The sequence below is a fragment of the Mycteria americana genome, chromosome 24 (assembly GCF_035582795.1).
Source record: "Mycteria americana isolate JAX WOST 10 ecotype Jacksonville Zoo and Gardens chromosome 24, USCA_MyAme_1.0, whole genome shotgun sequence".
NCBI classification, from domain to species: Eukaryota; Metazoa; Chordata; class Aves; order Ciconiiformes; family Ciconiidae; genus Mycteria; species Mycteria americana.
In genome coordinates, this window is record NC_134388.1 from 2,017,295 (window position 1) to 2,032,552 (window position 15,258).

General features: G+C 47.1%; 1 protein-coding gene and 1 long non-coding RNA gene across 2 annotated transcripts; one reads left to right on the forward strand and one right to left on the reverse strand.

Moving 5' to 3' along the window:
* Positions 1-1,032: 1,032 nt before the first annotated feature.
* Positions 1,033-9,482, reverse strand: LOC142420234 (uncharacterized). The gene is made up of 4 exons (XR_012778717.1): positions 9,368-9,482; positions 7,783-7,987; positions 4,639-6,074; positions 1,033-3,732 (listed from the first exon to the last, which is right to left on the reverse strand). It is a non-coding gene; the product is annotated as an uncharacterized LOC142420234 (long non-coding RNA).
* Positions 9,483-9,756: 274 nt separating this feature from the next.
* Positions 9,757-14,031, forward strand: OAZ1 (ornithine decarboxylase antizyme 1). Its single transcript, XM_075523913.1, is given in 6 exon segments — positions 9,757-9,964; positions 12,405-12,462; positions 12,464-12,550; positions 12,681-12,853; positions 13,391-13,476; positions 13,604-14,031. Coding segments are annotated over 6 exon segments (651 nt in total). The 5' UTR covers positions 9,757-9,848; the 3' UTR covers positions 13,735-14,031.
* The last annotated feature ends 1,227 nt before the right edge of the window (positions 14,032-15,258 follow it).

Consider the following 15,258-nt stretch of genomic DNA (forward strand, 5'->3'; position numbering starts at 1 on the left):
TCAGGAATGATTCCTGAAAAGCTGATCCTTTTTTTGGGGCAGGAGCATGGGTTATATGGCCTTCTGAAATGGCAACTGTTATCATCTGTGATACAAAGCTCAGCACCAAGATGAAGATGACACGGTCCTCTCTGGTCACTTCTGCTCAAGGCTGGATGCAGAATTGCTACTAGCTGCCAGCACAAACCCAACGGGCCCTGCACACCCCACAGCGACCCGGAGACGCCAGTCCTAAAGCAGGTCTGAATGCCTCAATCCCAGCCTGTGGTATTACAGTCTGAACTGGAACGATAAAGGCTTAATCAAGCCTTATATATTATTAAACTTTATTTGCATTGCTTAGCATGTGAGGTTCAGGAAAGGCTTGTCGTTAAAATTCAAAGAGTTTTAAAAGTCCCAGGGACGCTGAGAGTAGTGATGCAAAAGTAGTGATGTTTCAGTGCCATTGCGTTGGCGCTGCTTGACAAAGACACAAGCTGCAGCGATGGCGGCCAGAGCCACGCAGAGGCCCAGGGTGGTGGTCGTGTCAATCGACATCACCATGAGAACGCTAAAATAAAAAAAATAGTTTTGTATAAATTGATATCTTGCGGCCACCTCCGTAACAGTTCATGGGGAAAAGTATCCAGTTACCACAAGTAAGCGTATTTCTGAACCCGTTTAAAATCTTAAAACCACGATACATAAACCTAACAATACCAAACGGCAAGACATCAGGAAACCATTGAAAGAAAAGCCCAGTGTAATAGAAAAGAGAATTAAACATGACTATCACTGCCAAAGAATAAACTCCCATAAATATTTTTAAAGGCAACAAAGAGGATTATCAATGAGAGTTGAGACAGGATAAGGACAGATAATTTAGGTTCAAGAGAACATTTTGCTTTTTTCAAAGGTACTTTGAGGCAAATAGACTTCAGAAAGTGACCTAAACCCCCTAGTCTCGTAGGATTCGAGGTCAGAGGAGGCAGCCTGAAGGGAGCAGAGGCACGAGACCTCTTCAGCTCCCATCTCAGCTCTGCCTCTGTACAGCCTGAGGCCGGTCCTTTCTCCCTGCCTCACTTTCCCAATCCACAGTGACACAAGTGCAGTAAGTTCCAGCCTCCGAAGGGAGCACAAAGGCTGCAAGGACCGAGCGGTAGCATTGGAAGCTTAAACATGTAAACCACGGATCCTATTTTCCCTGTCTAATGAATACAAGCGGTCACAGGGATGGTGTAGGATCTGCTGCCGCCACCGCGACACGCTCTGATCTCTGCAGGGATCAGTTTTAATGTGTATACTCCAGCCCGTTAAGCCCATGACTTGATTTAGCAGAACTACAGAGCTGCTGTACTGTGCAGATTGTTCTGACAGCTGATAAGGACTGACCTGTTGACTCTCATTGCTTCCCATCACATCTTGTCCCTTGAAGGACAGCTGATTACATTTTCCTCCCTAATGAGCTCAATGAGTCTGAAGATGGGCTGAGACTGCACAACTGGACAGCATATGATCTTTGGCTTCCACTGCTGCCTGATGGCTGGCGGTCAGAGATCAAGGATCACTGTGTGTGAGGCCAAACAAACATGGAAACCTCACGGGGAGTAAGGAACTGTGAGCTAAGAAATTAATGTGCTGTAGGACAACAGTCCGGGAAAGCACCAGAAAGGCAGGGCACCAGTACAATCTGCATTGCCATTTGAAAGGACGTACCCATTAGACAATCCAAAATGGAAACTCTCTGGCCCAAGAAAGGACAGACATTTATAGGGGGATCAGATGTCCAGAGGAACAGAAGTAATAGCTTCAGTAGCTAAAATACCCAAAAAAACAAATTTCAGAACTAATTCTCCACTCCTGTCCAAACAGTTTATTTTCTGTAATCACAGCTGCTCCCTTTCTTTGCATACACTTCTGAAGCAGTAGGTTTTCAGATCATCTTCTGAAGTACTTGGTAAAAGTCACTGTAAGCAGGAAATCAAACTAACTAGGCCATCGGTCCAATCCAGTACAGTAATTTCAAGGTTTCTCGCTTTCCTTAGGCCACCTCTTTATCTTCTAGCACCTTCGGAAAGCTGTTGGTCTTACTAAGTTACGAGCACATGCTCAGCTCTGCGTGGAAGTGCAGTTTTGCACTCCCCAAAGATTAGGCTACCCTGCCTCTGCAGCGGAGGGCCCCGTGGGCTGAGTTAGGGTATCTGTGTGAGATTACTGGGCTTACACGCAGCAGGACATGCAGGAATAAACAGCTCCCCTAAAGCCTGGTTACTTGGGAAACACAGGGACAGGCACCGCGATGCCCTCGGGAGTGCTGCTGGAAAACATCGCAGTGCTTTGCACTGAGTCACCCCTTTCCAGCGGGGTAAGCGACGAACCCTTCAAATCTCAGCTTCTTCTAGAGTTAATAACGAACAGGAGGCAGGGTAAGTTAATTTGTACCTAGAACAGCTTCATAAATAAAAACCTTTAGGAAAACTGGAAAATTCTAGCAATGAAATAGAGCTGCCTTCATTTTAAAGCCTCCACTCCTAAGTGGGTTGACAACCTGGTGGCTTATTTGACAGCAGTTTGCAGTCAATCCCTTACAAACATCACTATAGCACCGGTTGTCTTTGGATTTCAGTTTCTCGCTTACAGAGCAAACGGTGGGGAGACTCCAAGGCCTGCGTGGGTCAGGGGTCTGCTCTTCATCCCCTGCTCATAGGGGCTTTCCTGGCTGAAGAGGCACAGCGGGTGGGCAGGACGGAGGGGGTATGCTGCAGGGGAAGCTTGCACTGCCATCGCTCTACCTGCTGCATGGATAAAGGCTCACCAGAGCTGTCAAGCTGCCACCTTTCACCAGCCTGAAATTCAAGAGTATTTTTTTAAAAAATGTAAACAACCCGAGCTGCTAAGCTGGCCTGTTGGCTGGTTCCAGCTCCACTCTCACTCGGAGGGATTGCTGACTATCTCGGTACACAGAACCGTGAGTAAATATTGGTTCAAACATGGATAGCTCATGGGCAAAAGCACACGGCTGCGTGCAGCTCTAACAAACAGGCTGGCAAAAGCCACTGCTCCCAGGGCTGGACCTCCCCTGTCCCTCCTGCAGCACCCAGGGCTGCCCTGGCTGTTAGCACAGCCCCGGGTGAGCTCTGGCCAGTGACTTCGCTAAGCGCTGAATCCATAGGGATTACACCCAAAATAAAGCATTGTGCAGCACAAACATACAGCTGGAAGAAATCCCACTTTGCCAATTCTGCTGGTCAGAGCCCGTTCTCGGGCTTGCTCTCAGCTACAGCAAAGGGGTGAACTGGTTCCCTTACTTGCAGCTCTCTAAAGGATGACTGTGGGATATAACTTATCGCAGGCTAAATAACCTTCCCTGCCCTTGAGGCTCGTTCATTTTATTTATGGGAAAATATGCTCGTTAATGCTCTTATCACAGGAATTATCTAATCGGGAGGGAAGTCTCCTTTGAATATATCCATTCTAATGAGCTGCTGGGCGAAATGTTTAGGCAGGCAAAACTGACTCTGAACTCGTTTTTCTGACAGCGCAGATTCCGCACAGGTCTTAACGCTCATTCTGCTGGCATCTGTTTGTTTTGATAACATTTCCAAACGAAATTATGAGTTACAAAAGCTGAGCTGTACCGTGCACTTCCTCATCCCTAAGGTTGACTGATCCAAGCACAACAGGAACTGAACGAAAATAAGCCACGCCATCCAGCTCGCCTTCCCGACACAGAGGCTGTGAAAGTGGCCCATCCTGTAAAGAAACATCAGACGGTGCTGAAATCGTCTGTAAGGGAAGCTAAGCAAAAGGGAAGCTAAGCAAAAAAGAAACGAATAAATCCACCGCACAAAGGCTCCAGGAAGCAAGCGAGGGAAAGGGGTCAGCAGAGAAAGAAAACGTTCACGGCAGAACTGCAGAAAGCCGCTGCACGCTGAAATGCTGATTACATGTGATTGCAGGGGGACTCGTTTCTCAGGACCCGGCTCTGCGAGGTGCTGCGCACCCCACCGCTCTCTCCCGTGCTAACGGGAAGGAAAGCTCTCGGTCTCCTCTCCGAGTTGAATTCCCCTCCGTGGCATTGCACCCTTTGCAAGAACCGGACCTTAATCGCCCTTCATTAACGCAGGGAGGGGGAGCGGAGGGGGTGGAGATGTGAGCTGCATCTGGCCCAACGTAAACGAAACAGAAAATGGATTGTGGAAGGCAGGATGTCGCAATGTCTTCCACTTTATTGTTTTGTAACTACCTCTGAATTCCTCGTGACCATTTGCTCATAACTGGCAGCAACGCCCAGAGAAAAATCAATAAAAACAAAAATCAAGCTTGTGGAACATTACTCTTAAATTACAGAACTGTAACGACAAAGTGCTCAAGCACACGTCTTTCCCCAGAAATGTTAAGGTGCCATCCTCTGACCGTATCTCGTGTCTCTTGCTGTTGGCTAACCCACTCTCTAGCTGATAATATTTCCTGTTCTCACTTCAAACTTTTCCCCTCACCCCCACATTCTTTTTATATGGAAAGTGAACTGCAACGCCTGGGAAGTTTCATCCTGCAAACTTCAAGAAAACAACTCAGCACTGATCAGGTGACCAGCACTACCTTAAATTACACCCCTAAACCAGATAACGAGACTTTAAAGCATTTTAAGCATGTTACCTCATCTGCATTCAATATATAGTCCTCTTCATACCAGCTGGTTTTAAGTGAGAAAGCAGAGATCCAATGTTTCTTTGCTAAGAAGTGCAGACATTTGTTGGCCTGACGAACTAGTGACTGCTTTCTTCTAGTTCAATATCTCACAAAGATCTTGGAAAATAAGTTCTTCCCTGTGCTGGTAAACATCTAAGAATTCTGGCTTAACTTTGCAGTGGCATGCAGAATCTCCTTCCAGCACAAGTGGGTCTGCAGAAAACCTGACCTTCAAATCAAATCATTCTCGCACGGATGACAATGAAAACGAGGAGAGTTTTCCAGCTAGAAAAAGTGTTCCAATTACATGTCCCACAAAGATCAGAATAGATTCTAACACACCAGATAGCATTTTTAGTGGGGGAGTATTTAAAATTAGATAACTGGTACTTAACTGTTACCTATAAGGAAATGAACCAGAAGTTCTAAGAAAGGAGATGGGTAGACTTAAAAGCCCTGCTTTATAAGACTTATAAACTATAGGTCTTACAAAGTTTAGAAATAACACCATCCAGTGTTTTGATAAAGACCTCACAAGCTTTTGCTGTACTTCGTCTCCACACAGAGCTGACTAAGATGAACATTTAAATTATTCTGGGACTAAAACCAGCTAAATTACAGGGTGGAGAAGTCATCACACACAATGATTTCTGTGAAAACACATCATGATGCACATCTCTGCCTCAGTTTCTGTCCTGTTTTGGTGTTTAGCTACATCTCTAGATAGCTCTTAAAACTGTAAGAACAAGTAGAGTCTTCCTGGAGTGGAAATAGAGAGAAAAGGCAATCACAACAACTTGATTTTATAGTCTGTCTCAATTAATTTATTAGGGGGGGGGGTTTAGCATCTTTGGGGAGTTACCAAGTGTGCAATGCTATGTAAGGACTGCACACGCGTTAAAAGAGAGCTTATGTTTTTCTTTCTGTTGTACTCCCCTAGTCAGCAAATCAGAGATAGCTTAATTCCCGTGATGCTGCTAAATGTCATAAACATCTATTTCCACATTCAAGAAGAGCTATGACAGCACGATGCAGCTAAGGAAAAAACATACAGGGGTTTCTGCTACATGTCAAGTATCAGTCTTTTTCCATTCACCTTCACCACAGCTTTGTTACTCCTCTAGAACATGGACACAGGAGCTGCTTCAAGGAAGTCTGCAGCAGCCCACCCTCCAATAGCCTCCTCAGTGGCAGAAAACCACACAGAAGCACTAATATTTGCAGCTGTGTTAATCACCTAAACAACAGAACAGTTTATCTTTCCTTCTTGAAATAAAAGATGTGATACAACTATGGTATCAACATGCAGGATTTCGGAACCGGCAAGTCTTATGAGTGTTTCAGGTCCTGTACATCTTTCTAAGCACTAGTTCCGTGTCATCCGATCACAAACACTTGCAAACCTGAAAACAGACAATGAAAAGGAAAGACATTCAGTTACTTATCCTGCCCATTTCTTGCTCTAACATCAGCTACCAGTTTTGAATTTAACTTATTCCTGTGCTGCCATAAACTGTTCTTCCAATCTCTTTCAGAAAGTAAAAACTATAAAAGCTTGACAAAGAATCATTAATTGGTGATTTTGACTAATGTTTGAGATGTCTTTTGTTAAAAGAGGCTGAAAAGCATGCTGAAACAAGCTAAAAAAGGAAAATGAAACTCCTTGGCTTTCCTCAACTGAAACAATTTCAACTTTGATTCCTAACGTGGAGTTCAGTTGTGTTGTATGTACTTCTGTACTTTCTCTGTTAACGTCTGGTTATTGAGTAACTCAGGTAACAAGCTATTTTCCCAGGTCGTTTCATACAGCCTAATTGCTACGACCTGCTTGTGTAAGAACACCGAACAACTGGGACTCGCTGCATGCTCTCCTCTGAGGAGTTCAGTAAGCAGTTCAGGAGAGAACTGATATAAGCTCCCTGCTGCATCTCCTGCTTTGGGGACTACACCAGTCCTTTGAAACATGTATTTTTTGGAGATGGGAAAGCTGTGGTATTTGGCAGTCAGCGGAACGAGGGGCCTTTGATAGCCTATTTGTGGACACCAGCATAGGACTTGGGATGAACTAGAGCCTCAGGACTTTGATGGACGAGATTCTCCATTTGCAATCATCCATCTTGCCTCGGTGTTGAAACCTACTGTGCCACAGCAGACGTGGGCAAGGAGGAATGGATGCCCACACAGCAGCTGTTAGGGTTCACTGCCCAGCGTATTAGATAATACCAGGGACAGAGATGGGTTTGGACTACGGTGCCAAACTGTGAATGCAGCTGGAGGAACGGAGACACTGACACACAGTTACTTCTGCCTACTCTGCTGCCATGGGTGGGGTAATCGTGGCAAACCAGTGGTAAAAAACAGCTGGAGATGGCAACATCTCAAACTGCCTCAGCTGGTAATCCTGAAATTGTGAGTCAGAGGCTTCTCTGTGAGGATCTATGAATCACTGTCACTGCTAAACTGGAAGTCAGGCTATCTCAGCAAAACTGCAGCTGGAACTAATCCCACACAATATTTAATGCACAAAACCAAAACAGGTTGATTGGGCTTTTTGCAGACTACAGAGCACCACAGCGTTACTGGGTCACTCAGCTGTAAAATGGAATGATGGCCCATTGAGATGACAGGTATCCAAAGGGCAAAGCTGTTTCCAGTGCCACAGCAAAGAGGAAAGCAGTTGCAAAGATGATGTCCTCTGACACAGTGCCATTACAAGGAATTACAGTCGGATTACTACATAAATAATAAATGCCATTATTAGAAGTAATGAAACCTATCACAAAATGCTAAGGCAGTCCTTCCATCAACTAACACATTCATTCCCCCATCAGGAAAACCTTTCTAAAACGACATACAAAACATGAATTGCTAAACCTTCTCTGATGTGCTTCATTTGGTCCGGATATTCCCAAATTGCAGCCATCCTATTGTTTCAAGTTGGTCTCTGGGTAATGCATTAAATGGCAGTCAGCTTCCCCTCCGTAAATCAACAGCCAAAGCTAGAGAGCAGGGCGAAAGCAAGCACTAATGTCTCAGTTATGTTGTGTTCTGGGAGCTAAGTGCAGATACCTGCAGCAGGAAAAGGATTTTTCTCTCGTACCTCTTACTTACCATGAGTCCCAGACTAGTCCCTGGCTGCTGGCCAGGCTAGGCTTCTCTAAGCTGCAGAACAGACAGTGTTTTCTTTTGGCAATACACTTTGTTCCATCATAGTCAATCAGAGCAGTTTCAGGACACAGAAGGTGGGTGGGGATTTAGACACTTATCCTTGTGCAAAGTGGAACCAATCAATGGAATATCCATGTGCTCAGAGCTCCTGGATGGGAATATTTTAAAGCAAATAAATATAAGCCAGATAGTAAAAAAAGAAAAAAAGCCTAAAGGCAGCTATGGTACCAGAAGACAATACAACAGGCGTGTTGTAGCCAGAGTTGAATGACGAAAAAAGAAATACAGCCATCTATGATTTTTTTTTTTTTTTTTTTAGAAACCCATGATTTTGAAAATCATTACAATGTATCCTTAGTAGTTTTCTTTGGCTCTATAAACACCTTTTGCCACTTAATTTACAAGGCATACCTGGCTGCAAACTCAGTTCAGCATAATTTAAACCATTATTTTGAGCTTTCTTTCCATATAGGATGAAATCCACTGTTTAGGATGTGCCCTGACTTCTGTGATGTGCTTCTGACTTGATTTTCAGAAGATGGATGGTCTCAGCTAATATGCAACAGGCTGAAATGTTCAGAAATGGCCGAGTCAAAAGATCTCCCGTCATGGAAATTATAACCTATTTACATTTCGTGCACATTTTCTGCTTTTAAGATGAATTTTGAAGATTGCTCCCCACCCCCCCAAGGGATGAATCTGTGTTTTCATCAATATTGTCCAAAAGAGAAGCAGGGTGTCCAATTTTCCAATTCACATCCTTTCCTCCAGCCCTTGTTCTTGCAGAAAGACCCAATCGTGTCTCCAAACCTCGCTCAGATTTCCAAAATCCTTGCAGGAGATGAAAAGCAGAGTGCTACGCTGTCAGGGGAGCATTATGGGCTGTTTGTTGTGGGGGTGGGGATGCAGACCAACTTCTGCTATGTAAATAACCAGGATTTATTCACTTCCTCGTGAAGGTGCAGCACAAAGTCTTTTTCCACCAGCCATTCCCCATATAACCGAAGCTATACATTACTGCACCGGCCAGCCCAGCACACAGGCCGAGGGAAACGGGGAGGTGTTGCAATTGGAGGCGGGAGCACGGCCACAGCTCACAAGGCGCACCCCAAAACCGGGTCACAACTTCATCCCGTCCTTTTAGGGACCCTCTCCAGTACCTGGGGGATTTTCTTATGGTTTTTTTAATTAAAGTTTCTCTCAGCATCGAGCCGACAAACGCTTTGCGCGGCCGATCGGAGGGCAGCGATGCCCCCCGAGCCCACTGCTCCCCACAGGAGGCCCCGCTGCCGCCACTCTGCTCCCTCCACCAGCGAGCGGGCAGCCCCGGGGCTTTAAAGCCCGGCCGTCCCGAGGCCGTACGGAGACCCCGGCCGCCCTCACCCACCCGGCCGGCGGACCCCGCTCCTCCCCTCCCGCCCATCTCCTCGGCGCCGAGGGACGCTCCCCGCCCGCCGCCGCCCCGCTCCTCCCCCCGCCGGCGCATGCGCGAAGCCGGGGCTGGCCCCTCCCCTCCGCCGCAGTTTACCTCAGCCGGGCGGGGGCGCGGACGCGGGACTCGAACCGGCGGCTCTAAGGGGAGTGAGGGCTGCGGCGCCGCGCCGAAGCCTCCCAGCCGAACCCTGCCAGACCCCGCCTCCCCACAGCGGGCGTAGCCAATCAGAGACCGCTATTCCCCCCCTCCGCGTCCTGACGCCCTTCTAGTCAATGCTGAACCCCCTCACGCTGCCAGCCAATAGGGAAAGAGCTCGTTGTTCCGCCCCCCGCGCTCCCTTCAGCCAATAGGAAGGGAGACTGTCTAAGGGACAACCGGGCTGTTCACCGGGCGGGAGCCCTTTCCCGGTGGGGGGCGTGGCCCGCTCTGCGGGGCGTTGCCGAGGTGGGAGGCGTGGCCTTGGAAGGGTATATAAGGACCCACTGCAGCGGGGCTGCCATTTTGTGTAGCAGCGCCTGAGGAGCGGCCGGAGGGAGGCAGCGGGGGGTTTCGGGGTTCGGACCAGAGCGGCCGGATGGTGAAATCCTCCCTGCAGCGGATACTCAACAGTCACTGCTTCGCTAGAGAGAAAGAGGGGAATAAAAGCACCATCATGCCCGCTGTGCTGAGCCTCAGTACCGGACAGAGCAGGTGAGGGGCCGGGGCCTCCCTCAGCCTTCGCACCGCTGGGCGCTCGCCGCCTCTTCCCTTCCCCTCAGGGGCCGCCCTGATCCTTCTCCTCCTCCTCCTCTTCGTCCCTCAAGCGCCGGTCGCCTCCCCCGTGACCGGGGGGAGGGGAGGGGAGCTCCGTGGCGGGTGGGGGAGGGGCGGCCCGCGCCGCCGCCTCAGCGCTGGGCGCTGCGGCCTGGCCTCCTCCCCCGCAGAAAAAGGGGGGAGGGAAGGGAGGGTGGGGGGGGGAGAAAAAAAGGATTTTTTTGAACGCCCGAGGCGGCGCCTGCCCGTTGTAGCGCCGGTTGCGCCGCCTCCTCGGCCCGGTGTGACCAGCCGCCGTGCCGGGTGACACGTCCCCCCTTCCCGGGGGGGCTGCCCGTGGCCGCCACCCCCCAGAGTCGCCTCAGACACCCGGCTGCCTCCCGCCATGTGCCACGTTAGCTGCCGTCTGCCTGCAGGGAGCTCCCACCGCATCTCTGGAGTTGTCATAACCGTGGGAGGAAGCCTTGAACAACGCACACCGGCTCCTGCCGGGAGGCGGCTGGTCCGTGAGCCGGTCCCGAGCCAGTTAACGGGCTGAAAGGTGCCTGGAGACAAAAAGCCGGGCTGGGGGCAGGGTCTGGAGGTGCCTTCTTCCTCCCCGGGGGTAAAACCCCATAATTAGGAAAAGATATAAAAGGATTGAAAGCTGTTGGCCCCTTACGAAAACCAATCGAGCGTACCGAGCCTAAGGTAGAACATAAGAGTGTTAGGAGAGCTGTTAGTTTAAAACTCAACCAAAAGATTAAACAATCCCGACAGACGCTGGGAAGAAAATATCTGAATTGGGGTGACTGGAGTGGAGTGATGGAAGCTTAGGGCATCAGTCTGCCTTGTATGAAGGAAGCCGTGATTAGACCTTGTATGTGGCCTATGAAATTTTTTTAGAACGCCATTTTTATACTTGGCTGCTGTTTAAAGGTTATTTTTTTCCCAAGAGGAGGAAGTGCACACAAACATCACTAAAATATATTCTCGATTGCAAAGCGTAGGCAACCTTCCTTATGCACTGTCTTTCACTGGGCGAAGGGTGAAATTGTATAAAGGATTGCCACTGCACACTTCTGAACAGGGTGCTTAAGAGCTTTATTTCTAAGGGTAATTAGGAATGCGTAGCTCTACCGTCATTCTGAGATAAAATAAGTATCTAATGCTAGTACTAAAGAAAAGCGGCTCTCTTTCGAAGGGCCTAAAATAATGGATTGAACACTCATTTAATTGAGAGAGTGCAAATTTTAATTTTTTTTTTAAACTTTGCAGTTGCTGTGCTTACTAATGCCTTCCAGCATATAATATTTGACTTATATGGCCATTCAGTGCCTTTCTAATATGGGTTATTCATCCCAAGTTTCAAGCTCATTAAAAAAAAAAACCTCGTACGAACTGTGCAAAATGGTGGATTATTTTGTACATGTTTATTCTGATTTGCAAATGGCTGCTGGCACTCACAGACAGGACGATTGTGAAAATTTCCCTAAGGGCCTCGATTGCTGCATCTGCTGAGATGACGCAACTCAAGAGTGAGCCTGCAGGGTGAAGGATGGTGCAGAGGGAGGGGCCAGGCAGCACAGCGTTTGCTCTTGGTACAGTAGAAGGCTTATTCGGTTAAGCAGGCTTATATGGATGGAGTGAAACTTCGCATGCATACTAGAAATACGTGTCTTAAGAGGATAATATTCTTAACGTTAAATACTGAAATTAGCCGAGCAGTCCAAAATTGCTCTGAAGAATTCAGTAGAAAGGCTTGTAGGTTTTCAGATATTCAGGTGTGGTCTCGAAGTTAAAATTGGCGAGCTTGCTTCTTGAGCATGGTGAGGTAGTGACATCTGTGAGACTATTTCATCTAATTTTCTGATCTCAAGCCAAGAGTGCTGATGCAAAGGTCTAAGGTAATTAGGGTTGGATATCACAGGGAGAAAAATGATCCCTAGCTTGCTGGGCCAGTATACTCATGATAGCTTATGAGAACAAGGTGGGGGAGAAAATGGGATCTGCATATGTGATAGCAGAATGGTTCTTGTCTTGAGATCAGGTCAAGCATACTGCTGCCTTGGTATAGAAATATACCTTCCTCACTTCAAGCTGAGAGTATTTTCATCTCCAAGTTAGTCTTTCCCTCAAAATACTGCAGAAGTAGCTTTCTGACCCTTGTGGGTCTGGGCATGAGGCAGTGTTCCTGTCCCGGGTCTGGAGGTTCCTTTGTCTTGCCACATCCCTAGGTTGCAGTGGGAGGAGTTCCCTTGGCTTAGGTTTGGGTTTTTTTGTTTGGTTTTTGTTGTTGTTTTTAGATCTTGCCATCTGATCACTACTTAAAATCTGGAATTCACAGGGCTTTGTCTAACACTGCCTGTTTGTCTCTCTGACTGTGATCCGTTTCTAGTTCCAGGGTTCCCTTCAATTGCTGTAGTAACCTGGGTCCGTGGCCTCAGTGGTGCTCCTGATGTCCCTCACCCACCCCTGAAGATCCCAGGTGGGCGAGGGAATAGTCAGAGGGATCACAATCTTTCAGCTAATTTATTTTATTCGGTGAGTATGAATAATAATAAGCAGCTTGCTGTGGTGAGCTTGAATGCATTTCTTGCCTCAAGCCTATTAATGGGAGTTATCCCTTCTCCAGAATGAATTGGAAATAACTTTGCATGTATTACTGCTACAGGATAATCGGCTGAATGTAACAGAACAACTAACATCTAATAACAGGACAAGAATTCTGAATGTCCAGTCAAGGCTTACAGATACCAAACACATTAGTTGGAGAACAGTGCTGAACAACAACCACCTCTATATAGAAATTCCCAGTGGTGGTCTGCCTGAAGGGAGCAAGGACAGGTACGTAGAATAAAATGCAGCTGCGGTTTCACTTGCCTCCGTCTTGAAGGCCTGTCACTAGGGTGGAATAACACTGTACTGTTGTTGATGTTCTCTTCCATTGTTCTGAAAGTTGAAGTCTAATTACAGTACTTGATGCTCTCTTGTAAGAGACTGCAACTAAGTGATCCTGGTTTGAGGGCTGCTTCTACCTGTTTTGTCAGGTGGAACCACCCAAAAGGTCTGTGATTTCAAGCTGTGCTCCCAGGTACTGGGTGGCTGCTTTTATCCACTGAAAAAAACGGCCTGGTTCTGAGTCTGTCACCGCAGTTCTCCCTTCAGCTGCAACAGAAAAGCCTGTTTTCTGTGTTACTGAAGACCTAGATTTCTGCCTCAAGTTAAACCTAGGGCTCAGGGATTTCCTGTTGGTGTGAGTCTCCAACCACTAGCCTCTTGTGCCTAGCAGTTCATGTGCAGATTGGCTCACAGGGGCTTGCTAACTGCCTGTGAAGGAAATGTTTGCTCATGGGCGATGAATACCTTGTCTTTGTCTTGCAGTTTTGCAGCTCTTCTAGAGTTTGCTGAAGAACAGCTTCGAGTTGATCATGCGTTCGTTTGTTTCCACAAGAACAGAGATGATAGAGGTGGGTGTTGCCTCATAGCACGGTCTCTAGAGATGTGAATGCGGTATTTGAAGTTGGTTTTGGTGGACGCTTTAACTGTTGGACAGTATCAAATGGATGAAACTTGTCTTCTGCTTTTTTTTCCTAGCTGCATTGCTCCGTACTTTCAGCTTTTTGGGCTTTGAGATTGTGAGACCAGGGCATCCCCTTGTCCCCAAGAGACCAGATGCTTGCTTCATGGCCTACACATTTGAAAGAGACTCATCAGAAGAAGAATAGATTGCAATGTTTGCCTCTTAGAGCTTTCTTGTTGTCTATAAAGATGATTCTGTAGAAATTTTGTCAACATCTATTACAGTATCCATAACTCTGTATGATATGTTGTGACCAACTGCTCTGGTGGTGAGATGTTGAAAATTTCAGACTCCACATCTTTTTCTGGATTTGTGCGCATGTTGTGATTGTGCAAATAAATGCTCTCTCCAAATTAGCAGTATATTTCTTGAAGTTTAATATTGTGTTTGTGATACTGAAGTATTTGCTTTAATTCTAAATAAAAATTTATATTTTACTTTTTATTGCTGTTTAAGCTGTTTAAGACTTGCACTCTGAAGAGATGGCTCTGGAACTGCCCCAACCATTAAAGCTGCAGGTATGGAAAGGCATTGGACATTCTTTGCTTGACTGGAGCTCACGGCTATGATCTACCAGGACTTGAAATAATCTAGCAATCCTGTAAAAACGTACTTTTAGTGAAATTATTAGCAGGTTGTCCATTTCCACTGGTAATTAGGATCGCTGCATCCCTGCTCTATCGGTGTTTCATAGGATACTTCAGGGCATGTGTTAGTTGGAAAGTCACAAGTGAAATGCTGAGCACAGCTCATGGGTGCCGTGAGCTTCATGTGTCTTTGAGTATCAAATACTCGGCTTTGATACCTGAAGTCTCAAGGTTACCAGTAACAGTGGAGTCTTATGCTAGTATGTGTTAAGCACACAGGATGGCTTGATGAGTTCTTTGGCTGTCATCTAGGAAGGCTTGTGGCACTTCTGTAGCTAAATACTGTCACCGAGGCTGGGTGGCCTCCAGAACAGGAGCTACAGCTCTCCTGGGGAGACAGTTTGGGGCTGGAGTATACGGAGAAGGGGCCATTGTCAAGCAGTGCCTGTTGTTGGGGTCCACAGACATCTGTTAAGTGTTTAGGATACTGAACAGGAGGGAAAATGGCTGCTTGTGTAGTGCTAGAATTAACAAAACTTGTGCTGAAGTTACAAGAAAGAAGTCTTCAAAGGACTGTGCTTTAAAGCATTGTATTTCCATTTTTTTTCAGTACTTAACACAGCTTTGGAGGCTTGTTTGGCACCATTTGAGCGGATTAATCTTTCCTCTATAAAACCTTGGAGCGGTGAATCCCAGGGATGGGTTATTTTACCAGGTTGTTACCCTGTGAGTCAGTGTAAATGGAGTACATGATCTTCTGAGTGTGTGCTCTGCCGGGGGCCTGGCACCCACTGAGCTCGGCTTTAGGAACTCTGTACATTGTGAAATGCTGTATACAAGTGAGGGTGCCTTAGGCCTCATTCCACCCTGCGGATCACCCCGCAGCTCATCCCTAGGCAGATGTTCTGGGCTAAGCAGTACTGGAATCGCATGGAATACACCAAAATGTAAGCCCCGAAATTCCCTTTTTGGAGATCCATCAGGGAGCGGATCCTGTAGGGGGATCTGCAGCACAAAGTAACCCGGGGGATGGCACCATGTTCCCAGAGAGCTCATTGTTAAACTAGCAACAAAGTGACGGG